The 27,114-nt window shown below is 41.4% G+C and overlaps 1 protein-coding gene and 1 long non-coding RNA gene across 5 annotated transcripts in view; one reads left to right on the forward strand and one right to left on the reverse strand.

Annotated features, from left to right (window-relative positions):
* Positions 1 to 16,169, reverse strand: part of LOC135579522 (uncharacterized) — a 32,354-nt gene extending 16,185 nt beyond the window's left edge. Inside the window, exon 1 of one of the 2 annotated variants that reach the window (XR_010472724.1) lies at positions 15,760 to 16,169. This is a non-coding gene — a long non-coding RNA (uncharacterized LOC135579522). Of the gene's footprint in view, positions 1 to 752; positions 873 to 15,759 lie in introns of those variants that run through there. The other variant, XR_010472725.1, reaches the window with a different exon arrangement.
* Positions 11,776 to 27,114, forward strand: part of NUDT14 (nudix hydrolase 14) — a 60,277-nt gene continuing 44,938 nt past the window's right edge. Inside the window, exon 1 of one of the 3 annotated variants that reach the window (XM_065063290.1) lies at positions 11,776 to 12,206. In XM_065063290.1, the coding sequence (XP_064919362.1) occupies positions 12,126 to 12,206 (81 nt within the window). In that variant the 5' untranslated portion in view covers positions 11,776 to 12,125. Of the gene's footprint in view, positions 12,207 to 16,464; positions 16,671 to 26,562; positions 26,721 to 27,114 lie in introns of those variants that run through there. The other 2 variants (XM_065063292.1, XM_065063291.1) reach the window with 2 other exon arrangements.

Here is a 27,114-nt window from a genome sequence, read left to right on the forward strand (position 1 = left end):
GTTGTGAGAAAATGTTTTTCTTCCACCCAGATTTTTTAAACAGTTTTCTTTTAGCAGTCTGTTGTCCCTGCTTGGGAAGCGCAGAAAAGAAGTGGAGAAACATACATTCAATTTCTACAGATTGGAAATCTTTTTTTCTGTTTAGCTCTGTTACTGAGTCAGCTGTGTGCACTGCCAAAGGAAGTAAAGGGAGTTGTCTGTACAAAACAGAGGGAGCACAAATCAACAGGAGAGAAAACTGGGTTTCTCTTGAGCCACTGGCAAAAACAAACTTATCAATGATGGAAAGCAACACAAACTTGCAGATTCCCCATACTGCATTGACTATATCTAAGCTGCATGACTGCTTTGCAGCTCTTTTTCCTTTAATTCAAATACTACCAGCCTTCATATTGCTTCTCAGAATATCTGTCTGCTTGCAGACAGTACAGAATTAATTTATTTCTGGTACATGTTTTAAAAATTTTCTTCACAACCTTAACTGTCCTTTTTTTTCTTTTCTTTTTACAGTAGTTTAGATCCTGAAGCATGCTGAAGAAAACAATCACAGCAAAGAGGCACCAAATCTCTTGCAAACTGTCCCCTGACCATTGGGCATTCAAAGATCTACCAGCAGCTGTTAAAGTAACGTTATGGATGTTTAGCAGTACTTCCTGCAGCTCATGAACATAGCTCTTTCAGTGAGGAGACAAAGCGCAATCCTGTCCCAGGAAAACAAAAACGATGTAATGTTCAGTCAGGAATGCACTTACTACATGGTCCGGAATGGTGAATTGATCTCATGCTCCTGTAACAAAGCTCTCATCTGTAGTCCCCACGCATGGCAGGCACTGGCGCAGCTTCAGAACGAGCACCACGATCCTGCTCCCAAAAGGAACTGATTAAGAGGGATGTTCCAGGAGCTATTTGATACAGGCAGCACAATCCAGAATGCCTTTTATAGAGTCTAAAAAAACATACAGCAATCTTAAATATTTTTATGTCTAAGAATGCCAATAGCATCATCTAACTGACAGTGAAAATACAGACTTTTTAAGCACTCCTATAAATGTGGTGTTCCTGGATTTGAAGTAGGCAAAGTGGATGGACAGATGTTTTGGTGTGAGCATGGCCCATGAGAAAAAGATTCAGTCTGTTTTCCACTGCTTCCCTCTTAACAGAAATTATACATGTAGGTCCATTTAAAATCCTGCTGCTCATTTCTCCATGCCTTCTTGCACATAGAATGTACCCAGGGATATGTGAAGCAAAAGGTAAAGCTGTGAGGCGAGCTGCGATGCAAGTAACACAGGCAACTTGTAAGGCTTTTGGCATCTTTTGCCAAATACCAAACTTGTGGCAACAGCGTAAGCAAGGGAGTGAAAATGTACTCGCATTTTTACTTCATCAATACTATAAAATAAACCTAAGTTAAAATGGGTGTTGCCCAATCCAATTGTCAAACATCGCTGCCACAATACAAAGACAAATGTTTATTGGCTTAACTTTGAAACTGCAGTAAATGCTCTTCTATTCAATTAGATAAACAAATACAGTACTGAGTATATAATAGAGCCCTTTCAAGTAAATCATGCTTCCTAACTCATGTGTAAAAGAAAAATTACTTTTAATGTTTATATTCCTGTAAAATAAGAAACCACCAAGGCTCTCCTTCTGTTATATTCCAAATATTACAAAAATAAAGAAGGTTTAAATGATGTCCATTTTATGACAATATGAGCAAAGTAGAGAAGTAAGGCCAGGTTGATATTACAGCTTTTCTTCTCACTATTACAAGAGAGAGGGAGAAAAAATTTTCAGTTCCGTTCTCATTTACAGTAGCACAAATCCTCAGGAACTGCACTGACTTCGGTTGGTTATTCTGGATTTACAGCAGACTGAGAGAGATTAGAATTTGGTCACACATGAATGAAGAACAGAACATCCACATTCACTCTAAATATATCTTCCTTTCTTACATACACAAAAAGCAATGCTGTCCTTAGCAATGGCAGATTGTGTGCTATTGGTTTACCTGATTGCTTAGAGATATTTAAACAGGAATTAAGCGGGATGCTTCAGTGAAGGAAGCACATCCAGATCTATGTCCAGAAAGAACTGCATTCTCTAGAGAATTAGGGAGTTAGGCAAAAAGATAAAATGCACACATACAGTATTATGCATCCAGTGATGAGAACCACCTGTTTGTAAGTCTGTTCTATTGTTTTTGCCAAAGACTGGCTCTAAATCATGACAATCTCTATACAGATGTATACATGGGTTGTATATCTTTAAAATACCAAGTAGAAAACTGTAGTAGTTATTGCAGAGCGCTATGGTTAATGCAATATATAGTTCCTGATCTTGCTGTAGGAGAGCATTTTCTCCATACACCCTGCTTAGTTATGAGAATCTCAGGTCTAGTCTCGGCAAAACAGCAATGCAGTGAATAGCTCCATAACAATTTAAAAGCAGCGATACCCCTTGCACACCTCAAGCCCCACGCCTTGCCAGTCTTGTTCAGCTGAGGTGCAACATCCTTACACATGTAGCCAAGCACGCAGCCAAATAGTGTCTTTCCTTTGGTCTTGATGCCTATAGACATGAAGTACATCTGTCTTTCCCATTCTACAGGCTTTCTAATGAAGTTCCTGCAGACAAGGGAGAGGCAATAAGAGAGGGAGCATTGCAGAAGTGAAGTGAAGATAGGCTGCTCCAGGAGATTGAGAAAGATCAGGGGTGGATATCCTGGGGCTCAGTTTCACTGTGAGCATACTAATGCCCAAATCTCCAATTAAAATGCTCTGGAAACCTTTTCTGCAGCCTCCAAGAACACAGTACAAAATAATAAATCCAGCAAGATGGTTCACATATAGGAAAGTGGGGAAAGGGTTGATCTTTGCGTTTGATTGTGGGTTTTTTGTGTTTTTTGTTGTTTTCCCTAAACTATCACCAATAACTGAAAATGTCTAAATATTCAGTACATTTTATTAAAAGAAATTGACAAAAGTTTCAAAGTCAAGCACTCAAAAGTTAGGAAATGTCAAGGCTAACAGTTTTGAGAGTCCAGTGTAAGATGCCTAGGAATTTATTTTTCAGACACACGATTCTCATGGAGACCCAACCTCCTAAAGACCCAAACTCTAACTTTGCAGTGAGCTCTCATAAACAGATCAGCTCAGCTGCTTGCTGTTACTTGCTAAATCACCTCAACTCAATCACTCCAACTCCTATACTGCTTCCTGACTTCAGCTCTCCTATACTGAGATCCTGCTGCCCTGTATCTCCAGCCCACGTCCTTCAAAGCCAAAGCACCCCCAGCCGCCGTTCTCCATTCTGTCCTTCAATCACACATGCTCTTTGATGAAAAGTTACACCCCCTTGTATTAAGTTGGTAAGAGCTTACCCTGCCCTTCCTCAGAGTTCTCCTCCAATCCAGTTCTGACCACAAGAATCTCACAAAAGCATTTAGCCTGTTTTGCTCTGTGTTTTGATACCAATGAGCACAAGAAAGTTCTGGATTCCTAAGTACTGCTGCAATACAAATAAATATGAAAATAATATAGTATGCCTAGTGAAGAAGAGGCAGAAAAATGGCGAGTTATCTCTCCTTAGCTTTCAATTTCATAAACCACATATACATGTATTTATATTAATATAAATCAAAATAGAAGCCAGGTACCTGCTCCCTACATCTGGTGGAGAAAAAGCCCCCTGACTATTTTTTTCTTTGGAATGTCTCAATTTACCGAACAGAAACATTTCATACGGACAAGTATTCAATTAAATTCCTTTGGAAAACAGGCAAGCTTCCCCTGGAGCTATGCCAGCCCTGGCTTCTGAGCAGCCCAGCTGGTAGTATCCTGAGGACCGGGGGCTTCCAGCTCCCACAGCTTCAACAAAACTTGCTAGGCAAAGTGCCTGAAGATTAAGGACCCTTGGGCTTGTAATGCTGCAGTCAGGGCAGGCTACCAGGCACAGCACAGTGACATGGTGACGGGCGAGCTCAGAGATATCCCTGTCATGGCTAGAGCCGTGGCCAACATTCAAGCATCCAGCAACTCAGGCTCCAGCTCTTTTTACAGACAATTTAAAACTATTGGAACACCAAGGTTCCCTGAGAAATCAAAATGATTTTCTCCTTGCAGCTTTATTGCATACATATGGGGCAAATGAAAGCAGATTCTTCTTATTCCTTTACTCTCCTTCAGCTGTTCCTTATTACTGTACATTAGTCTTGTTTGTTCCTTTGTATGAGTTAGTTTGCAGCTCTTTTGGAAAAAAACACCATTTTTCTACCTGTATTTGAACAGCTTCTAGCATAATGAGACCCAGATTGTAGCTGTACATGGTACTGTAATACAAACAACAAGGTGTTATCATTTTATTTCTTTTCTCTCATTAGAGAGGAGCTTATTGAAAAATCAAAGTCTTCACTCTAATCATTTTCACTCTGTTAGCTGTAGGCAACATTTGTTGGATGGTAATTAAAATAATTTAAAAGTATCTAAATTTTGCATGCATATTGTTTCTTATTTGTTCACAGACGATACGTTTGTTCTTGCCCCAGCTGAAAAGCTAGAAATCAGAATTTACTTTCCAAGTTCTCACCTCCGTCTCTCTACTTTATACCATATTGCAACTTGTCATGTTATATTATGAATATCTTATGAACTGTCTAATTGACATATTAGTTGCATATTTATGTTGAAGAGCTTTTTTGCTCCACTGTTTTAGAGATTGATTTTACATGTCATGATATACATATCTATACTGAATATATTTCAATTATTTTTTTCTTACAGTATTTAGTTCAAAGATTTTAATGATTATATGCACCTAAAAGAGAGCTGTGTATCGGTCCTTCATTTCACAAGGCAGACAGATACAAATTTCAGCTCTTCTTGGAAATCACACTATTCTACTGGACACAGGTGAGTTTTCCACTACAGCCACAAGACAGTATTTGGCTGTGCAAAGTAAAGACCAAGATGGTCCTTTCTCATTAAAAGAGACACGCTTTGATTTTCTGAAAAGAAGGAGGAGTTAATGAAAACATCTAAGGAAAACTCTAACTTGGAGCGGTGCACATCAGCAATACCACACACCACTCCCATCTTGCTCATGCTGTCAGTCCCTACAAACCAAATTCTGCAAACCCATACACGAATAATTACGCCGAGTTCTTCAGACTGAGGCTATTCATGTGATTAAAGCAGCTCTGAACCAACTGATGAATAAAATTGGTGGAACATAATGTTATGTACTGCAGTGCAGACCTCTAATTTTATATTTTGTAATAGAAATGTGAATTATTTAAAACAAAAAGAAGTAATGTCTCAAGAAAGTTACTACTAAAGTAAAAACAAATTTCTCTAGGGCTCTATTTACAATGCCAGAATTGCATAAGCACGATTTCTGACTTTCATGAATGTAACCAGGGTGGTTATGCCCCAGAACTAAATAACAATTAAAAGCTAGATATTGGCAGCTTCAGGCTTGCTTTTCCGCAGGAGCCTAAGGGGTAAACTTTAGAAGGCAAACTTCACAACAGCCACTTCACTACGGAAAGAACCTGCATCTGATCCCCAGAAAGGCACTCAAAACTAACGTCTCTGTGGCAATGCAAGGATGGCCCACATGAAGAGAACAAGCTTTCATGCTGAAAACCCTAAGAATTCCCATCATGAGATTACAAAATATACTGGGTGTTGGACATTTTCATCCATCTTTCGCCTATACAGCAAAGGTGTCCAACCTTCCTGGTATCCTTATGTGGCCTTAACAAAAACTGCACGTGGCCTTGGGAGCTTAGGAGGAAAGTTCTGGGAGCAATTTCCAGGCAGAAGGAAACTGCTCTGCTGGTGTCCCAGCTGTCTGCTGCTGGATGGGGCTGAACCAGGGACACAGGTAGATCCTGGGTCAGCTGGTGCCCATTGGCTTCAGCCTCCTTCTGTCTGGAGCTGGGCATTCAGGTTGGCTGTCATCCCAGCATCAAAGCCTCTCTACCAAATATGTAGCATCACCTTGGCACAGGACCTGGGCTTCACAGCTCACAAATCTTAGGTTTGCCGTCATTTACATTTCCTGTTGTTGTTTTTTTTTTTTTTCTTGTAACCATGAGGGTTAGAAACAATTTCTTAAAAATGAAAGCTGGGAATTGCAAGTCAGCGTGCCTCTAGATGCTGAGGCTTTTGTATTCACAGTATCTTAGTAACGGCAATACTCAAATAAGAAAGCAATGATACTCTGCAATATATTCAGGACCCCCCTGGAGATAAGGAAGGCTCAGGTCTGGATGATTTTTGCCCATGAGCAATGGCATGTCACAGAGCAAAGTGAGCCTGGTAAGGATTGACTGAATTTAAAAGCACATGCTGGCATGCACAAAGATCGCTGTGGAGAATGTGCTGCCTAACTGTGCATGAACAAACCCTGCAGCTCGGGCACTTTGCTAAGCCCCAGCAGGAAGAGGGAAGTACAGCAAGGGACATTCCTGGGTGTCCACCCATGGTAAACAGTGGGGCTGCTGCCTGAACAGATGGGCCGGGGCGGGTGGCGAAGGGCTGTCCCCGCTCCCCACACACCCACAGCCCAGCAGCTGCGCTGGCTCCTGTGGGCAGGAGATGGGCAACAGCGCCAGGCCTGCACGGGAAACGGCCTCCATCGTGTCCCAAAGCAAACAGCAATAAAACAAACCGCTAATGAGGATGGAACCTGAGCCTCTGCCGAGTGCATGCCCAAGGAGCGTGTGTCTGCCTGGGTTCAAGGGGAAGGGAAGGACCGTTGCCGACAGAAACTTCAAGCTCAAGGGGATTTCTTTAAAACAACAACAACAAAAAAATTGGTTGGGTATTTCGCTCGTAATAAAAGTTACTCACAAAGTAAGACAGAGCAAACACTGCTTTGAAGGAAAGAGAAGCCTGTTAAACAAAGAGCCTTACCCTGCAGTGTCCTGGTTTTGTTAAAAACAAGACCAGTTCTCTTTTAGTGAATTTTCCTTTCAGCTAAGTTCCTGTAAGTACCTTCTAAGTAACTGTACTTTTCTGAATTTAGCTGCATGTTTTTCGAGACACTGCGATCCGAAGCTGGTAAGATGACCAATGTAATGCAGAAGCAGCCCATGTTTAGATTTATTACTATAGCAATCAAGGATTCTGATAAAAGTCCTGTAAGTGAGAGGGGTGTATTTGCAAGGAGGAGTAGACAGAACAGGTGACTAAAACTGACCAAGTATTCCATCCCATCCACCTCATACACCCTTGTGGCAGATGCAACCCCCTTTCTCCCCCCCCCCCTTCCTTCGATATGGAAGGTGCCGACACATCTCCCCCTCCTTCTCCTGCTTGAGGTTAACAGCTTCTTTTGTTTGATCCCAGAGCCCACTGGCCAGGGTTGTTAAGCCAGAGTAGGGGTGCAGAGAAGCTTCTGGAATGCCTACAGTCAGATCTGATCAGGCTACATAAAATGGGATTCTTGTCGAGGCTCCGCCTGTTGCGTGGACCTCTTGGAGCACAAGCCAGACGCTGCTGCCAAGAGCCCTCCCAGGACAGGGACGCCACTTGCCTCATCTCCACGTGTAGGTAAGTGCTTACTCCGTGCTTCTATATAAGCACGTGTATTTTCTTTAATTCCTCGCAGGATTGCAACTGCTTACTCTGTGCTTCACCATAAGCACGTGTATTTTCTGAAATAGTTCCTCACAGGAGAGCAAGTGCTTACTCCGTGCTTCAATATAAGCACGTGTATTTTCTTTAATAACCCCTTGCCAGATTCAGGCAAGTGTATACTTTTCCTGATCTCAGGGATGGCTCTGGCACTGTTTTTGGTGAGCCACGTGTATGCACACTGTGGATCTCCAGTGTTATTAGTTGCTACACATCAATAATTACCTCGACTGATACGTGAACCTGTATTTAAGTCACTATGGAGAGCTAAAACCCCATTTTCCACCAGTTAATCTGCTGCACTTTCTTTACTGAATAAAAGTTAGTTTTGAGCCCTGTTGTCCACCTAAACTAACTTCGGGGTGCCTCCATGACAACCCTATAAAAGTGGGAAATCACGAGGGTCTCACTCTCTTCGACCATGGCCGACATCTGAAGAGGACCCTGCCTGTTGACTCTGCGATCCAAGGCCTGGTTCCAGACCCTGCATCCCTGAATCCAGTTCCTGTTTACTGCGAAGCTGCGCCCAGGACCTGCGGGTGCCTGCCCTGCAGCTGCTGGAACCACACCAGCTCCCACCTCCGCCATGGGTAGACCTTAATATCTTCAAGGCTAATCTCTGTTCCCATACCCTCCATCAGGGAATCCACAGACCCACTGTAGTCCCCCACATCGCTTCAAAGGCCAGCAGCCACAAGAGAGCTTTGATATGGAAGTATCAAAACCTGTTGATGGGAAGGAGGCTATTCATAGTCTAAAGCTGAGTCACAATCATGTGGACTGGCACAGTGCGGATGAAGTTTATCTTTACAGTGATGCAACGACAGCTGAAATTGCAAGAACTGTTACACGAAAGTAGGGGTTTTCCAAAGCTTCAAGTAGTGGGACAAGGCTACATAGAGGATATGTAGAAGAAGCTACGTTAGAAGACAAGCCACCACAAATTAGTCACATTGTGTTTGTTGTGCATGGTATTGGGCAGAAAATGGACCAAGGAAGGATCATCAAAAATACAGCTATGATGCGAGATACTGCAAGAAAAGTAGAAGAAAAGCATTTTTCCAATCTTGCAATGCACATTGCATTTCTCCCAGTTGAATGGAGATCAAAACTTTCCCTCGATAGAGACACTTGTGGACTCCATTACTCCAGATAAAGTACAAGGTTTAAGGAATATGCTGAACAGCAGCGTGATGGATATAATGTATTATACAAGTCCTCTTTACAGAGATGAAATGGTGAAAGGGCTGCAGCAGGAGATGAAATGTCTATACACACTCTTCTGCTCCCAGGATCCAGAGTTTGAAGAGAAAGGAGAGAAAGTCTCTATTGTGTCCTACTCGCTGGGCTGCGTCAGCATGTACCACATCAGGACTGGCTGGAACCCCATCAGGCTTTACAAACAGTTGCTGCAGAAAGAGAAAAGTGGCCAGCAGTTCATCTCTACACAGACTCATGGATGGTGGCAAATGCCCTGTGGGGGTGGTTACAGCAGTGGAAGCGAAATAACTGGCAGCACAGAGGCAAGCCTATTGGGGCTGGCCCATTGTGGCACGACATTGCCGCTTGCCTAGAGAACCTGACTCACACTTCTTGCCATGAAGCCAGTGCATTTAGTGTCAGGTCAGAGTCACTGCATCAGTCAGCACAGACCAGCTACAAAAGCCATACAAGGGAAGAGGAAAGAAGGAGTGCGTCTCACCCATCCAAAAGTTAGTAGGTCAAGAGAGGTTCTCCTTCCCCTCTACTCTGCCCTGGTGAGACCACATCTGGAATATTGTGTCCACATCTGGGCCCCTCAGTTCCAGAAGGACAGGAAACTGCTGGATAGAGTCCAGCACAGAGCAACGGAGATGATGGAGTGGAGCATCTCCCCTGTGAGGAAAGGCTGAGGGAGCTGGGGCTCTTTAGCTTGGAGGAGACTGAGGGGTGACCTCATTCATGTTTATAAATATATATAGGGTGAGTGTCGGGAAGACGGAGCCAGGCTCTTCTCGGTGACAACCAATGATAGGACAAGGGGTAATGGGTGCAAACTGGAACCCAAGAGGTTCCACTTAAATATGAGAAGAAACTTTTTCACAATGATGGTGACAGAACACTGGAACAGGCTGCCCAGGGAGGCTGTGTAGTCTCCTCTGGAGACATACAAAACCCGCCTGGACACCTTCCTGTGTAACCTCATCTGGGTGTTCCTGCTCCAGCGGGGGGACTGGACTAGATGATCTTTCAAAATCCCTTCCAATCCCTAACATTCTGTGATTCTGTGAAGTTAGTCACTACATTATTGTCCACTGGAACAAGCAGGAGCTGTGTGGCATTTCCTTCCCAGGAGAGTTCCTGGAGTTGCAAAGGTAAAGCCACTTGCTGCGCAGAGCATCCAGGCCTTAACAAAGAATCATAACGAAACTCAGGTCCAGCTGCTCAACAGTAGTCTCAGTATGCAGGGCACATTTTTCCTGTTTATTTTCTCAACTCAGATTTCACCTGTAAAATGGTAACACTAAAGCAGCTCCTCAGTCCCAGCCTGTTAAATCCTTAGGTCACCTAGTGTATTCACACAGTATTTTCTGATAAAGTAGTCTACAACTTTCAGTTGCAACACTACAGCACCCTGAAATGTGTTTTTCTGCAACACTGTGCTGAACTGTCACAGGTACATCAGCGAGACCAGATCTGTGACACATCACAACCCCAAAAGCTTCCCCACTAAGACCAAGAATGAAATAAGCAATCCATCACATGCTATGGCACGTTCCCCAAAACACACACACACTCAAAACCTAAAAGTGGTGTCAGAATGTTTATTGAAGAGGGCAATCTAACTGGCTGAACTGACCTGGGTAGCCAGTAACTTTTTGTATAAGCAAACACAGATTCTGTAAACTTGCTGTGCATGGAAACTGCGTTTATACTTAAATTGGACTTGCAAGACTGAAATAATTTAATAGAAAAATATAGATTAAGGTCCCTCGACACCATTCTGAAAAAAAAAACAGAGATATAGCGACATACCCAATTACGCAAACAGAGTTACACAAATATTTTCAAAGCTACTTAGTTGCCTATTCATTACGAAAGCTTTGCAAATATATTCTTTAAAAACACACTTTTCAGTCTCCTTTTTTGTCACTTGCGTTATTAGAACTGCTAGTAGGAGTTCTGCAATGTAAGTGCTGCCTCATTCACTTCTTATTAAGTTTTGTAATTGCTGAATCTGTTCTTTTTAGCTACATTGGTAAGATTTTTGTTACCACATAGCATGATAAAAAACTTTCTGAGTAATGTAGTGGAAGTAGATTAGAATTAAAAAAAAGAAACAGATGCGATAAAGTTCAGATTATTCTGTGTGGTCGATATATTGACAAAATAATTTGATTTACATAGAAACTAAAATATCTGTACACTGGAACATCTGCACAGAAAGTGAACACAAACCAGAGATAACAACCACGACAAACTGTGAGCTCCGTTGCTCATGAATCTAGAAAATCATTATCAGGAATATTAAAACATCAAAGGGAATCTAACCTAATGTTGGATAATGGTGATCAAACTCCTATGGAAATCAGGAAATTGTTAAAAAGAACAGTGATTTGGTTATAAAAAAAAATAGTAAAAGGAGAGAGAGTAATTATTTTGTAACTTTGCCATTGAAAACAGCCAGATTAGTATAATGAAGCTGCATTTATTCTTCCGTCACAGGCTGGATGTGTGTCCATGACTGGATGCGACCCGTAAAGTTTGGGAAGCACCGAATGACGGGTTGCAAGTTACCAGTGAACCTCTATTTGCACCTGCATTTTCCACACGACTCATAAAACTCCCATTTTGACATGAAAATACCCTGCAGGCACACGGAATAGAACGTGCTTTTAACAGCAATCCTGCAAATCCTTATGTACACGGAGGATCAGGACAACCTGTACCAAAATTCACAGAAAGGGTTGTCAGGCATTGGAACAGGCCGCCCAGGGCAGTGGTGGAGTCACCATCCCTGAAGGAGTTTAAAAGGCGTTTAGATGAGGTTCTTAGGGACACGGTTTAGTGCTAGAGTGAGGTTATGGTTGCACTCGATGATCCTGAGGGTTTCTTCCAACTGAAATGATCCTATGAAAATTCAGCACTTGGGTGTTTTTGCAGAGCAAAGGTGACAAGGTCCCTCTGTGCTGCTGCTGCCACATCCCCATTTTGGGAGTGAAACCCAGGATTTCGGCTCTTCTCAGAGGGAAGGGGGCAGGAGGACGCCTGTCACGGCTCTGCCGGCCGGCCCGCCAGGGGCTGAGCACCGCGCCGGGGGCCTGGCCCTGCCCGGCCCGGCCGGGTCCTGCCCGGCTGAGCTCGGCCCTGCCCGGCTGAGCTCGGCCCTGGCCGCTGAGCTCGGCCCTGGCCGCCGCCCTCGGCCCGGTCACCGGCGGCTGCGCGCGCCTCTCCCCTTCCTCCTCCTCCAGCTCTCGGCGGGCGCTGCCCCCGGCAGCGATGGAGGCCATCGAGGAGCTGGTGCTCCAGCCCTGCACCTCCTCCCTCTACGTGCGGCCTTTCCGCCTCTGCTACCGGCAGGTGAGTGGCGCCGGCCGCCGGCGGCTCGCCCCTCGCTGCCGCCCAGACCCTTCCCTCATGGCCGCGCTAGCTCGTCACTCCGCCGCGGCCGGCCGGCGGGGCCCCACCCCGCTCGTCGTAGCGCGGAGGGGCGGGAGGCCGAAGGAAAAGGGCCGGCTGGCCCGGGGGCTCCTCTGCTGTCCTGCAACCCTCCCCTCCCCCTCCGCCATTTTGGGACTGCGGCGGTGTCTCCGGAGGAGCCTGCGGCTCATGGCGCCCTCCCGCCCCGCACGGCCCGGAACCGCCCCTGGGGCGGCTGCGCTGCCCCTGCCCGGCGGGGAAGGGTGGTCCAGGGGGACACTGAAGGTGGCCCGAGACGCCGGTGCCTGTGCAGGGCACTGCCTCAGGGTGTGCCACCAGCCCCTGCATGGGCGCTCCGTGCCCCCGGGTGCCTGCTGCCTCACCCGCTTTGGGGCTGTCTTAACCCCATTCTGTCTTAACCCCGTTCTTTTTGGTTCGTCCTTGAGCAGGGCACCTCTTGATTTGGGCCTTGCTTTGCTGCTGATAATTAGCAGATAGAGCCCATTGCTGGCGGGCAGGTTGTTACTTCCATTGCCAAGTCATGCCAGCGTCAGTGCAGGTGGGAAGCAGGGAAGGAAATCCCTTTCCTTATCGCATTTATATCAATGTGAGTCACCTTTCAGAGGATCCCTGAGAACTGGTCTTTCCAACAGTGGCAGGAATGTTTATAAATATATAAAGGGTGAGTGCCATGAGGATGGAGCCAGGCTCTTCTCAGTGACAACCAATGATAGGATAAGGGGTAATGGGTGCAAACTGGAACACAGGAGGTTCCACTTAAATATGAGAAGAAACTTCTTCGCAGTGAGGGTGACAGAACACTGGAACAGGCTGCCCGGGGAGGCTGTGGAGTCTCCTTCTCTGGAGACATTCAAAACTTGCCTGGCCACATTCCTGTGTAACCTCGTCTAAGTGTTCCTGCTCTGGTGCAGGGATTGGACTGGATGATCTTTCGAGGTCCCTTCCAATCCCTGACATTCTGTGATTCTGTGAATGCGCAGTGTGAAAAGTTAAATCATAGAATGTCCTGATTCAGAAGGGACACACAAGGATTGAGATCAACTCCTGTCCCTGCACGTGACAACCCCACAGTTCACACCATGTGTCTGAGGGCCTTGTCCAGTCTCTTCTTGAACATTGTCAGGCTTGGACCCCTCTTACCTGGGTAGAGGGGTAGAAGTGGAAATGCAGAAGAATTTGGACAGCCCTAGAAGTGCAGGCTGCACACCACATCTTCTCACTCTTATACCTTCTTTGCTTTGCTTTGAAACTCATCAGTTTAAAAGGCAGAAGAGGGAATGTATATGGAGGAGGTGTGTTTAAGTCCAAGAGTGAGATAAGATGCAGAAAAATAAAAGTAAGGGTTCAAATAGCACAAAAATAAAAGTAAGGGTTCAAATAGCTTGCATCAAAGCAGATGAACTGATCTTTTTTTTTCTTTACCTTTTTTAATACATTTTGTACATGATTTTTCTAAAGAAATGTATTTTCTCGTTGGTTGGGATAAGTAAACATCTTGATTCGCAAACAGCTGAAAGCTTCACACTGAATTATTTCTTTTTAGATAGAAGAAAACTTGAAGAATGTTCCTTCATGTTCTGAGTTTTTGCTGGCATAGTTTATAAGCGACAAATCCTACTTCTTAATTTCATTTTCATTTCTGAGTCATGCTCTATTTACATGAAAATGGCATTTAATTAAAATGTACAAAACAGTATCACAAAATTACATTTAATTGAATAAAAGTGCCTTAAATGCGATGAGTATGGTAAAGAAGCAACAAGGATGTGTTTGGTCACATGCTGTGATTTCACAGAGACCAGCATTGCCACCAAAAGAAGACGACTTGCCCTTTCTGCACGTCTTGCTACTTCCCCTCCATACACGACTGTTTGTGCAGCAACAGTAGCTGGAATCAGGGATGTAGTCCAGGTCAAACCTAATCTGGCCAAAAAAATAAGCTGGTTTTAACCCAAACAAGGTCTCTGATTCCATTCAAATGCTTGTGCTGGCAGAGAGGAGGTGGTAATGTGGTGGTTAGGGATGAGTGTTTGGGGGCTGGTTGAGGGCAGAGATTGTTTCCCTTGGCCACATCACTGTCTTAAAATGAATGTGCACAAGAGCTGGCTTGGGGCCAGCCTACTGAGAGCTCAATGAGCGCACGACTGTCTACACCTTTTGCATTTAAAAGCAGACTTACTAACCAGAGGAAATACTAAATATTCTTAGTCATTTGACTACTTGTTTCAAAGACATTTCGGCCTGCTGAAAACCTCGTTACATACCTAAACAGTTAACTGTCTAAAATCTAAGGGAGTTTGGTGCCTGACCTGCTTAAGAACTCCTGAAAATTCCACCACTCATCGAAAACTGAAAATTATTTCCGAAATCTAGCCCTTGATCTTAACCATTTTATGCTGAGTAGGTTTTCCCCTTGGCCATTTTTTTTTTTTTAATTTTATTCCCTAGATGGAAAAAGAATAGAAACTTTTTTCTTCTCCATTCGTAATTGGAGATGTATCTGGAGTAAAACTAGTTTCCCTGTTCCACAAATTCGCTGCACGTGCTTGCAGAAGTTAACCCAAAGCTAATAAAAAAGTCTTTCTGAGAAACAGAATCATCTAAATGAGGAAAATTTAAATAATGGCATTCGCTGCACTGTGAAAACAGAAACTAGTTTGGATACTTTATGCAATATGCGGCATCATGCTATAATTGGAAGGCTTGGGATGATCTTACGGGTACTTTTTGTGATGCAATAGCATGTCCCCTATGATTTATTGCAGACTGAAGAAGATTAATTGAGACATATTTTTGTGTTTATATGAGTGGAGGAGATTTGGGCATTGAAGACTGAAATTTCGAAATCTATTTTCAAACAGATACGTTCCTAAACCAGACATTGATACTTCAACATAAATCCTCTGTCCAAAGATGTATATAGAATGAGAGCTTTTATTTTATTAGTTTGGTTTGTTTTGTTTCGTTTTGTTTTTTCAGCTAGTACTTTCCTGTACAAATAGGAAATTGAAAGAAATTTTACATACAACATGTGGTTTTAAGATTATTTCTAAGCATTCATGAGCACTTATGTCACAGCATTGATTCCTAGACATTTCATCATGAACATGCACATTACAGCGTTGATTCTAAGACATTTCATCTAAAAATTATGCTACTTATGTGGATGAAATCTTGATCCCATCGCTATAGCTAAAACATTCAAGTCTTCAGCGGTTTAACATAAATTTAGAGGTAGGTGATTTGTATCACGGTTTACCCTGCTAGTCTGATTTTATCCATTCAACCCGCACCCCACTGAGTTGTAAACCACTGTTGTTCTTGCGGTTTTCCAGACCACCAGAAATCTGCAAGACATCCATTCAGTAATGCTGAGTAAATACTGTTGAGAGCCCACACAGGCTACGCAGGCGGATAAGATTGTGGGTACACCCGATCAAAAGTGGAGCCAAAGACTCAGATCGTCTCCTACCTGTTCATCAGAGGCGCTTAACACTTGCAAAATCGTAGGCCCAAAGATTGGATTCATGTTTTGGCCAGCTGAGTATCTTCCGTGGGTATCTGGATGTTCAGACAGGGAGTTGTGGGCGCACGCAGGAACAGAGTTCTAGATACTGGCATCAATTCAAGTGGCTACTGTCATGTTAGAGAAAACTCCAGCAATGTCTTTCTAGCTTTGTGCTTGAGTCCTAAGTTTCCCTGTGTTCTAAGAGCTTGAGTCATCCTTTGGATTGAACCTGTTATATTTGCTTACATATAGAAATATTCTTCCAAAAGACCGTGAGAAAGATGTAGGTTTCTGGCTATTGAGCTGAGTAGTAGTGAGGGTTGTCTTTAGTCATAGGAGTTCCTGAAGTTACAGCAATTTATGCCCACAGTGGATCTGTGCTTTTAATGGGGGGGGGGGGTCATGAGATCTTTCCATATGAGGTGTTTCATCTTCCTCTTCCTACACCCACTCATGTTTTAAATGAAAGTTAGGAGCTCTGAATGTTTCCTATAGAGCATAAAAGTAGGCGTACACCCTTCTGAAAGAATTCTAGGTTTTGAACCATGAGAATTGAGGCAACATGCAGCTTGGTGTTGGGCATCCAAGCTGTGGGAGTAGCCTGGCTCTCCGAACAAATCACTGTACCAACCACTTTTTAAAATGATTTGTTCTGTCTTTGTGTGGTGCAAAGGTAGAAATGGAAGTGCAGTAAAGAAGTAATGGAATTCAGCAAACTGTAGGCAGATTTGGTTAGGGCCAACAGGGAGGGGTAAGGTACAGTTTAAAAACATGTTCTTTAAAATAGACATCTAACAGCTCCTCAAAATATTTCTCACTTTCTACTCGGGATCTTCAGCTGTCAACCCTTTCCTCAAGATGGGGCCCTCAGTCAAGTAAGCTGCGTTATTTTAAGTGGGGTGGCCTGAGGGTGAGGGATGGACAAAGTACCTCGTGTAGCCTGATGAATATCCTCTTCATTTTGTCAGTAGGAACCCTGTTTACATATTTTTGTTCTGCTTGGTACTAAAAGAAGATAATTCATTTATTTCACATATAGGATAGCATCTGGCTAGTTTTAATGTGTACTTGTTCTCAAAGTGCAGATTGGTTTGTTGTCTAAAGTAGCTTTAAAACAAACAAATAAAACCAAAAAACGCCATATATCACCTCCCAAAGAATGGCTTCTTTACCAGAACTCCATGGTAAATCTCTTTTCACTTTTTCCTGTTAAAGTTCTTCTGCTTTTCATAAATAATTTATTCGAGAGACCAGAGAGATGGCTAATGAGAGATTAACTCAATGCCCAAGGGCTCGGGCATTTCCCTGGGATGTGGTAGAGTCAGTCTGCAAGATCTTGCTTCAATTAATGTTGCTTCCCACATCACAGGAGAGTGTGCTCACTGCTGAGAGCACATTGGTGTGTAAATCTCCAGCTCTGTTTTTTGTGTGTTAGCCTGGCACTGGCCTATATTTCAGACAGACCACATACCAAGTTTAAGAATTCTGCTTAAGTTATGAAGTAGACTCTGAGTAGTAACAGTTGGGATTTGAGGCAGCATTAAGTATCCAAATGGGAATCTGGTTTCAACATAGTCGTCTTCATCAGCACCTGAGCAGGGATTTCAGTGGTTCTGCATGTTGGATTTGGACCCTAACACAGGGTTTTGACAGACAGAGCTCTAGTGAATCTTGCCATAGTAATTTCAGAAGTTACTGCATGCAACTGTTTGTCCCTGTGCTAGCGGTTATTAGTCTCTGAGAATCAGTGTAAAGCAGAGTAGTTTTGCTCCAGCTCTTACCTCTGATGTTCCAGTTCAAACTGACCTCCATCAGCGCTTTAATGTATATTACTGAGCTTTGCACAGAACTAAGTACCTTTGCATTTTTCTTTTTTTTTGTGACTTCTGTGCTGGGAAGAGTATCCTTCAACAGGAGGCAGAGCATCAGCTGGGGGAAGCGTCTAGTTGGGGGAATATCTTGAGCTGTTACAGAAACAGTTGCCCAGAGCTCACATTTCAAAGCCTTTGTGGATCTAGCCCGGACTCCTGTAGCTTTGTTTTTGAAGGTTGCTTTGGCAAGGGAGCTCTTGCCACTGTTTCCTTGCATTGTATAAACATATATGTGCGTTCAGCCCAAGAACTTTCAGAAGTTTGCTCCTATGCTAACATCAACTGTCAGTAATTTTCCCAGTATGTATGTGAGTTTGTATTTCAAATCTATGGAATGGTGAATGGGCATCTGTTTCAATGATGTGGAATAAACCTCAAAAACTCTGTGAACCATACAGTCGGTAGTGGTAAACTGGAAGTATTTGTCCTTACGTGAGCTTCATGTTCTTTCTGTACTTCAGAGTAGTCCAGTGCCTGAGCGTCACATTTCCCCATTCATTTAATGTTTGGAATCATTCATTTTGAAGTTAAATGTGAAAAATGCTCCCTTCAATTTCATTTTAATGCATGATGTTTTCATTCAGTGTTAAGGGAATTCATTTATAATCTCTCTGAGTTTTACAGCGATTCTAAAGTATTTTTCAAGACTATTGTAGATTTTAACACATCATGAACTTTATAATGGGTAGAAAATGTACCTCAGAAGTAGTGCACAATTCATTAGTGAACAAACACTTTCTTATTTCTACGATTTGCTGCTGCTTGCTTTTGTGACCATAAGCAACCACTCTGTTTCTGTGCCTTTGCAGTTTAACTGTCTTGGAGATGCCATGAAGATTAAAACCCTGATTCTATGTATACATGCAGAGAGAAGTGAGGCGTTTAGCATTAATATAATGAAAACTTTGACGATGAAAAAAGCGAAGCGGTGCAGTGTTACAATGATATTAACAGTCTGATTTTATAATCTGATTTATTTTTTTATATGGTAATGGCAACATGAATATGCCCAGCTGCCTGAAATATTATCTGGAACTTCCGTCTGCTTTTTTATAAACATAAAAGATTCTTTTCTATTTTGACAGTTAAAAAATATGCTGTTGAGGGAGTAAACAGATTTTTAAGTTACCTGTTCAAACAAGTAAGTCTTCTGTTGAATCTTCAAAAGGCTGCAGTAGTAAGAAATATGCTACCGAGTAATACATTTATTTGCAGTTCATTTTGTCAAAGCAGTAGTGCAATACAAGGAGATGCCATTTTCACTCCAAAATTTGTCTCATATCCTTCAGCTTGTCAAGTCTGTTATGTCAGTATATAACATTAATCTTAAATGCAAACATAACGCTTCTAGCTCAGGAAGTCCCTGAGCTGCAAATTGCAGGAGGCTGAAAGTATTTTAGCAGTATATTCTTCCTTAGGCATTTTGGCTTCTGTCAGAGGCAGGATCCTGGAGGAGACAGCTTTTTGATCTGACTGCTGCTGTGTTAACTGGGAATTATGGTTGAACTGCAGTATAATTCTTTCATATGGGTGAAAGAAAAGAAACATGAAGTTTTTGTGATGATAGCATTAGGGATTTAAATACTGGGGAAATATAATTTCCTTTGAGTGAAACAGTGTTCTTTGCAATTAGAGCACAGGTTTAAGAAAAGAAATAGTGCATCTAGGTGTATCTGCTTCTGGCTCTGCCATATACCTTGAAGTCAACTCTGGAAATTTGTACAAGTTATTTTTGTATGAGACGTTTTTGAATTACCGAAGGAGGAAATGAGAAGAATTAGTTAATAGGAGACGTAGTTGAAAAGAACACTAGTACTTGTTCTTGTTTCAGTGAATATTATGTTGTATTAGTCTTAATTTCTTTATCCAGCATGCTTTGATAAGTGAATGTAGTGTTCTTTGAAGTAAATACATGAAAAGTAGTTGGCAGTGACAAAACTTCACATGTTTAGGTCAGTCATATTGGGTTTTAACAAATTTATGACAGCAAATGTCACTTATTGGAAAGAATAACGCTCTGTCAAGCATCTTTTGTGGCATCCTTGCATGGGGCTGAAATGTGTCTACACTTGCATAAATTAATATTAAAATCTCATTTAATGTCATCAATAGGTAGACTGCTTCAGTTACTGTGCAATAGCTACGGAGTTAAGACTCACTATTAGGAGGAGGTATGTAAGTTGTGTTTAGCTTAAACCAGTGTTTTTCAAGTTCTGATACGTCGCTCATTGAGGGCCATTGGGCTGCTGGTAGGTCATCCAGGTGAGCCAACTAAGAATGCACATCAATTATCAGCAGATTTTAATGTGCTACCAAGGTCTGCAGCTTCACTGGAAGATGTTTCCAGGTCTGCAGATGGAGCGGTTGAAAACCATTGGCTTCAACAATCCCGCTCCGTTAGCCTCATCTGCAAGGGCTTGTCTACACAGGACTTTCCTGATTAACTCCATGTCTCATTCTACAACAAAGAGTCTGGTTCTGTTTACGTTAAACCATTTTCAAAGAACGATTGCACTTTGAATTCAAACCCTACCTTAATCCATGTTAACTTTCCAGCGCGTGCCCTAAGGGAGCAGTAAACTAAACTGAATGACTGCATCCACACAGGGGTTTAATGGAGTTTAACTAGCAGAATTCAAGTTCAACAAGGTACTTACTTCAGATTCATTTTCTTTATGTCCTGGTATAGACAAGCCCTAGGAACAAAAGTGGTTTAGTTCTAAGTGGATGAAACATGTTATAAAATCCATCACTAAGATTTTATTATATTTTTTTGGTGTGAAATAAGGCTACTATGGGATATAAAATAGGCTTTTTTGACTTGTTTGGTACTGTCTCTTGTGTAGTAATTGCAGTTAGATCTGAGAAATAAAGTAGTATTCATGTTCTTCAACAACTAAATGCTTTATTTGTTTTTCAGTTTGGATCAAAATACATATGTTTGCTTAAATAGCAGAAACTTCTTTTTCCCTGTGCAAAAGTCTGTCTTCTGAATCATAATTTCAGCTATGACATTATGTGTATTTGGTATGTTTTAAAGCAGATGAACGTTGTAACATTTTAAGTGTTTATAGCAAATCTGAATATTATGCAAATTAGACATTTTCTGTAAATGGGAATATTCTTGAAAATGTCTGGCTTTGATGGTTTATATGGGATGAAACCATACTTATATTTCTGAAAATGCAAGTGTGTTTTAAATCACATTTTTACCTCAACTGCTGCCATATTTAAAATACACTTGTATTTTCAGCTGTAACTCATAAAAGGTCAGCTCCTGTGCTTTGAAAACTCTATACAAGTTGATGTTGCAAAAAAACATCATGTCTGCTTTACTTAGCAGGCATATAAAGTTAACTGCCCCTCTGGCTTCCATCCAGATTAGTTATTCTCGATAGTTTTTAACTAAAGCAAGTTAAAGAACTCAGCTTTTTGGTACTGTCCTTCAGACATTGATAAAAATCTTGTTCATGCAGTAACACTAAAGTTTATTGAAGTTTAAACAAAGTAAAGCTCAGTTTTTCTTAGTGGTCAGCTCATGTCACACTAAAGCCCCGAACACTGATCAAAACAGCATTAATTATTTGTTTCACGTCGCGGTTGCTGTGTCAAAATCCTTTAAATACCTCTTGGAGCTGAGAGGGAATCTCAGGGCCTGTGACAGAGCAGCTGGTCTGGACATGGGCTGATGCCCCAGTTGACAGGTTGTTGGATTAGAAAGAATATCAAAGGCAGCGAGTAAGATTAGGGCTAAGTGAACATCTGACAGCAGTTTGCAGCAGGGGAGAACAGATGATAAACAATGGGAGCGGGGTGCGTGGGGGGGTGAGAGGTGAGAAGGCCATGGGAAAAGTGTGGCGGCAATCACTAAAGCTCCAGGTTGCTGAGCCTCATGAATAGAACAGGAAATGGGATTTGCTGGGACAGATGTGCTGAGCGGTGATGAATACATTATAGGGAAATGAGGCTAAACTCCTAAAGGTGAGAGACGTTCTTTCCCTGAAAATAGAAAAAAAGTTTACCCTTGTGGAGAAGTAAGCATTAATACTTGAAAACTAATGCAGAAAGAAGTATTGATAATGGTAAGTTTAATTAAATGGTTATTCTGCAGTAGCATTCATGATGAACTCTAGGTCTTGTACTTCTAGCATAACAATCTTACAGTGTTACTACATATATACTATCACAAGTATTTATTTTAAAGCCCAAATTGCACAAATGGTAGAATAGTTTGAATCATGGAACAGCCTGAATGGAGGCTCTGACTGGATAGTGCTGAGATGCATGTTCTGTATCTGGCATGTATTATATAGCACTCATATAACATATGTTTGATCCTGCCACCATTAAAAGAGAGTTGTACTGACTGATCTTGTGAGGTCCTTCCAGCCTTACTTTTTTTCAATTCTGTAAAGTGATGGTGTGCTTGTAGAAAATTATACGTAACTGTTTCTGTTCCTTAGCATATTGTTTCTGTACTTCTCAGACTTCTTTTAGTTTATATTAGTGATGGATTCTTTTCCAATATTTATGATATAATTCTCTCAGAAAGACAACAGAAGCTTTTTTAGTGGTTACTGATATGACTGTATGTCAGTTCACTGACTTAGAATTTCTTCTGTGGGTGTTTTTTTTTAATTTTTAAAGAAAGTTTCATTAAAAAATCTCTCATTAACATTTTGATAGTTATTACTTCAGCAGGAGGATTTGCAGAAAGTATGATTGTTGACATTGCTCTGAGAAAGTATCAATATGATTTGTTTTCAGTCATCTAGAAGTTTATTCCACAATGTATTCTTCCAGTTTGTTTTACAAATATGAGCTTGCTAAAATAAAGCAGAAACACACATTGTGAGAGTCACCAACTGGAAAACATAAAGCTCAATGGTGTAAGGACAAGAGGTGACTTAGCGGTAATGGGAATGCCCGCCATCTGTCTTGCCTGACCTCAGATCTCTCACATGTGCTGCCCCTCTTCTCAAGATGAGGAGACGTGTATCTGGCCTCCTTTAGTCCCTCTTTGCTCCTAATCGTGTGTACTATACTGTGGCTCTAGTTTTCAAAAGAACAAGGTATTCTAACTGGAGCCTGGGATGAATAGCTGTGTTCCATAGCCCAGCTTCATGGAAGTAGCTGTTCATGTTGCAGAAATGCCATGTGTGGTTTTGTGACCACAGCAGCATCACCTGAATACAACAATTAAAGAATCCGTAGAGCTCTGAAGTTCCAGAAGTTCCCCAAAATGAGTGATCAACCAAGGCTGTACTTCAAGTGGCCATAATAATAAAGAAAGAAAATGGTGGTGAGCATAGCCAACCATAAATAAAAAGGTATGTGTGACTGATTCTGATCAGCATAAGTACTCTCCTAATAGTTCTGTTTTCCATGAAACTTTGATGTCTACATCTTCAAGAAACCGTAGCTGGAGAACTCACTATGTGTTACAGACAGTTCCCATTTTTAAAGAGTGACTGAAGATTATTTGCAGTTGGCTTGCATAGTTCGTTAGTTTATATTCTGTTACAGGGTCACTGTCATTATGAAGGTTTCAGAAATACTGCAGCAAAACACAGAACTGTATATAAATCACTAATCAGTTAATCACTACTTAATTCAATTAATTGAATGCTCATTGTATATGACTTCTAAGCAACAGGTACATTTCTCTGTACCAGTACTCTCTTTAAAATAGATTACAGGTTAGAAGATGTTTCCCAGTTTCTTCTTGAATCTTTCTATGTATTATTTTCTCCCAACAGGAAGATGATGAGGAGATGACCATCACTCTGGGAATCAAATGTCCATTAAGTCTACCAAAACCAAGAAGTGAAATTAAGAAAACAGCAAAACCCAGAGTTAGTTGCATCTGTCACTTTGAACTGATTTTTAGGGGGATGGGGAGAAAGGAGAGGATGAAAAGCTCTGAGGATCTTTGTGAGGAGCGTCTGTGAGAAAGTCTTAGGAGAAAAGTCTAAAGATTGTTACTAAGCCTTGGCTTCTATTAGCCCCCTGCTGCTGTTCTTCATCAAGTTGTTTTAATGGCTTTCAAAGCAAGTGAGTGGAAAATGGTTTCTCTGGAACTTTAAGGAGACTGAACTGAAAACTGTCATTGCTTTATAAGTAAAACACATCAAAGATTGATGGAAGAATTGCTTGTTAAACACGTTGTAGATTTTAATTAAAAAAGGGGAGATATCATAAAAGACATCAGATCATCATAACTACCTAGAGGTGAAAGTTTAATGGCTTGTCATCTACTCAGGAACCTGTGTTAAGTATCTCTTTCATAGCTCTTGTGACCCTCTGTGTGGGTGTGCATTATACAAGATCTTTTTTTTCCAAGATGGTTTTCTTTCTTAATGCACAGAGGGAAAAGTACACAAGCGTTAAAATACAGGTGATGGCTACTGTGCTTTTTAATTTTATTTGCCCTGTATTTAGGGATTATTTCTTCTGGTATTTTTAATTACCTAGTTCTTCAAATTCTTATGTATTTCTGAAATACTTATTTTCTCTGTGTTGCAGTGTATAAGATTTGTTCTACGTGTTCAGTGTGTGCAAAGTACATTTGTCTATCATCTAGTAATTGTGTGTTTCTTATTGTGAAAAAGAATGTGCCTAGAAAACAGCATTTTCACTGACACGTTGAGCTTCATTCTTTTAAGCCAAATGCTTGTTCTGGTATGTCATGCTGCAAATGATCAAGGTGCGTATTTAGTAAGCAAATACAAACAATTGTTTTAAAAGACTGGAAGAATTCCTCAGCAAGCTGATGAAGGAACACCGTGCATTATTCACTCTCCATCCTAAGATTTTAGGAGTGTTCCATGCTCTACTTTCAGTTTCAATTTGCGAGTTCTTTCTGGAGTTAAACAGCTACACCTGTGCACGATTCCCACTCTAGATCTGGTTCTTAAATGTAGAAATTTGTTTTTCCCAAGAACCTAACATGTGATGACTGTAGTTACTGCATTTTCTGCACATGATATGCTTAGAGAAGGTATATATCATCAAAAGCATAAAATCAGAGTGATTCTGTAAGAATTTCATGATGTACAAGATCATTGAAATTAGTAGGAATATGGATTATGCAATCAGCTATACGGAATTTGATAACTCGGTGTTATTATTTTAAGGATTATTTGCAATGATATTTGTTATTTTAGCTGATGTCTTAATTAGCTATAATAGTCATCTGTGGACTTGGAATAGATGTAGCATTTTGGTTTGCTGCATAAAAAGGTTTTAGACTGTAAATAGGTCTGGACTATGAAAGGCCAGACACTAAGATCCTTATCACGTATTTTTAAAATCTGATATCCCAGCCTTGCTGACTGCAGTGATATCTTTGTTCCTCTCATTGGTGAGGCCATGTCTTCACTTGTACTTCTTAATCATACTTCAGGCAAAGACTAAAGCAATTTCGCTAACGGATTATTTTTCACTAAGATTCTTTTTCTTAGAAAGTAAGGTGATTGGAGTTGCAGCAGTTCAGTGCCTTTTGAGCAGAAATACATGTTCTGACAAACAGAGCAGAAAGTCAAGATGTGGTAAAAATAGGGGAAACAGGTTAATTTGTATATTGAGTATAACATTGTAAATAATTTAAAACTTTATTTAGGATGTGAACCTATATAGCTCTTGTATATATTCATATCTTCAAATGCTGAAATAAACTGTCACTGTTGGCTTAATTCCGTTTTGCTTTGGCTTTAAGGCATACCTTTGTTATTATTTGGTCACTTAAGCTTGATGAGATTTTTAAGTAGCAGGATTAGAAGACAAATTGTCTATCAAGTCTTTTGGCAAATCTTAGAATTTCCTACATAGGTCTGCACTTAGCACTCTGCTTTCAGCATTGTAACATTTCTGACACTTTAAATTATTGGACATAGGCAGGCAGTTTCTGCATTCTGCATTCTGCGTACTTTGTCTGCAATGCTTGTGTTGCTCTTTAGACTGATACTCCATAGAGCTGCTTTTTGTATGGCCTAACATTTGATCTGTAACTTGTCTGGTCTGTACCACTCTGATAAGTTAATGTGAGATTACTGGCCTCCTATTCAGTGAAACCAGTCAGTAATCATTAGTACAGAAATTGCTACTATAGTACTTGATGGGATAGTTCCTCTAAATTTGAAACCTGTTTATTGCCCTGATTGTGTATTTAAACCATCGTTTTTTCTTATTGAGGAGAGATGGTTGACCCGTCAGTCTGGAGAAACCTATTTCTTTTTATTTTGTTACTTTCTCTTTGATCTGTTTAGGAGTTAAAACCTCTTGGCAGAGCTCTCACAAGACTCGCAGGAACGTACGAGCCTCCTGAGAGCATCACGGTACACTCCATAAAGATTAATTTGTAAAAGTAATAATATAAAATGCCAAGATTTACGTGCAAGAATTATGTTGGAGGGGGTGGGAGAGTAGAGATTTAATTACACCCAGGCGCTGAAAACAGGTTACTTAGGGAAACTATTTCACTGAACGGAAAAACTGTTGGATTATTTGCTTTTGAAGTATTTCTCAGATGAATGCCAGTTGGCATTGTGTCTTCCCTCCCCTTTGTCTGTGCATTCTTCTGCAGCCCTCCCGCCAGAGCGGTGGCATGTCGTCCAGCACGGCGTTCAGGGCGATGACAAACCACACCTAACACTTGTGCCTTGGGGAGAGGATGAAAGGAAAAAGAAATAACTTTCTGCAGTGTTTTGTATACATTTCTGGTCAGAAAAGTGTGTCTTAATCTCGCAAGGGAAGGTGTATAATTGTTTGTTGTACTTGTGGAAGTTAATTGTTCATTCTCAGACCAGCCCTGCTGAATCTGTGGAGCGAATTTGTGAACTTCATTCTTCCTCTAAGGTTTTAGGCTCTTCTGTCTGTGCTGCGTTCATGCTGTTGCATGCTCAGGATAAATTCTTGGAGCTTGGGATGTCTTGGTATTCTGTTGAAGTAGCCAACAGAAAAGGCAGTGAATAGTTTTTAACATGCTCACGGTATTCAGTACTGCTGAGGAGACATCCTAAAAATCCCGGGACCTTGCCTAGGAAAACACCTGCAGTAAGTGATAACCTTGAGTTCCTGTGAGACTCGGTGTGCAGGAGGCGTCCTTCCGTGCTCTTACCTCACCATGGAGACACCTCGGTGCTGCACCTGGCTTTGTTCCCAACTTTGTTGAAACTAAGGATCTCCCAAGTGCTGCTTGCTAACCTTGGTTTATCTTGTTAATGCCGGTTCTTTGTTGGTATGTACCAGACTGGTGTGTGATGCAAAGTGTACAGTTCATTGAGCTATAGTGTTCCTGCATTGATTTGACTTCTGCATCAGAAATATTTTGTCCCTTGTAAGTTATAAATAAATGAATAGATTTATTAGTTTCTTTTAAAAATCTAACTTACGTGATCTTAGGTGTTTCTTCCCAGGTGCATTTGCAAAAACAAGTAACTTTGAAGTT

Source organism: Columba livia, chromosome 5, assembly GCF_036013475.1.
Source record: "Columba livia isolate bColLiv1 breed racing homer chromosome 5, bColLiv1.pat.W.v2, whole genome shotgun sequence".
Taxonomy (NCBI): domain Eukaryota; kingdom Metazoa; phylum Chordata; class Aves; order Columbiformes; family Columbidae; genus Columba; species Columba livia.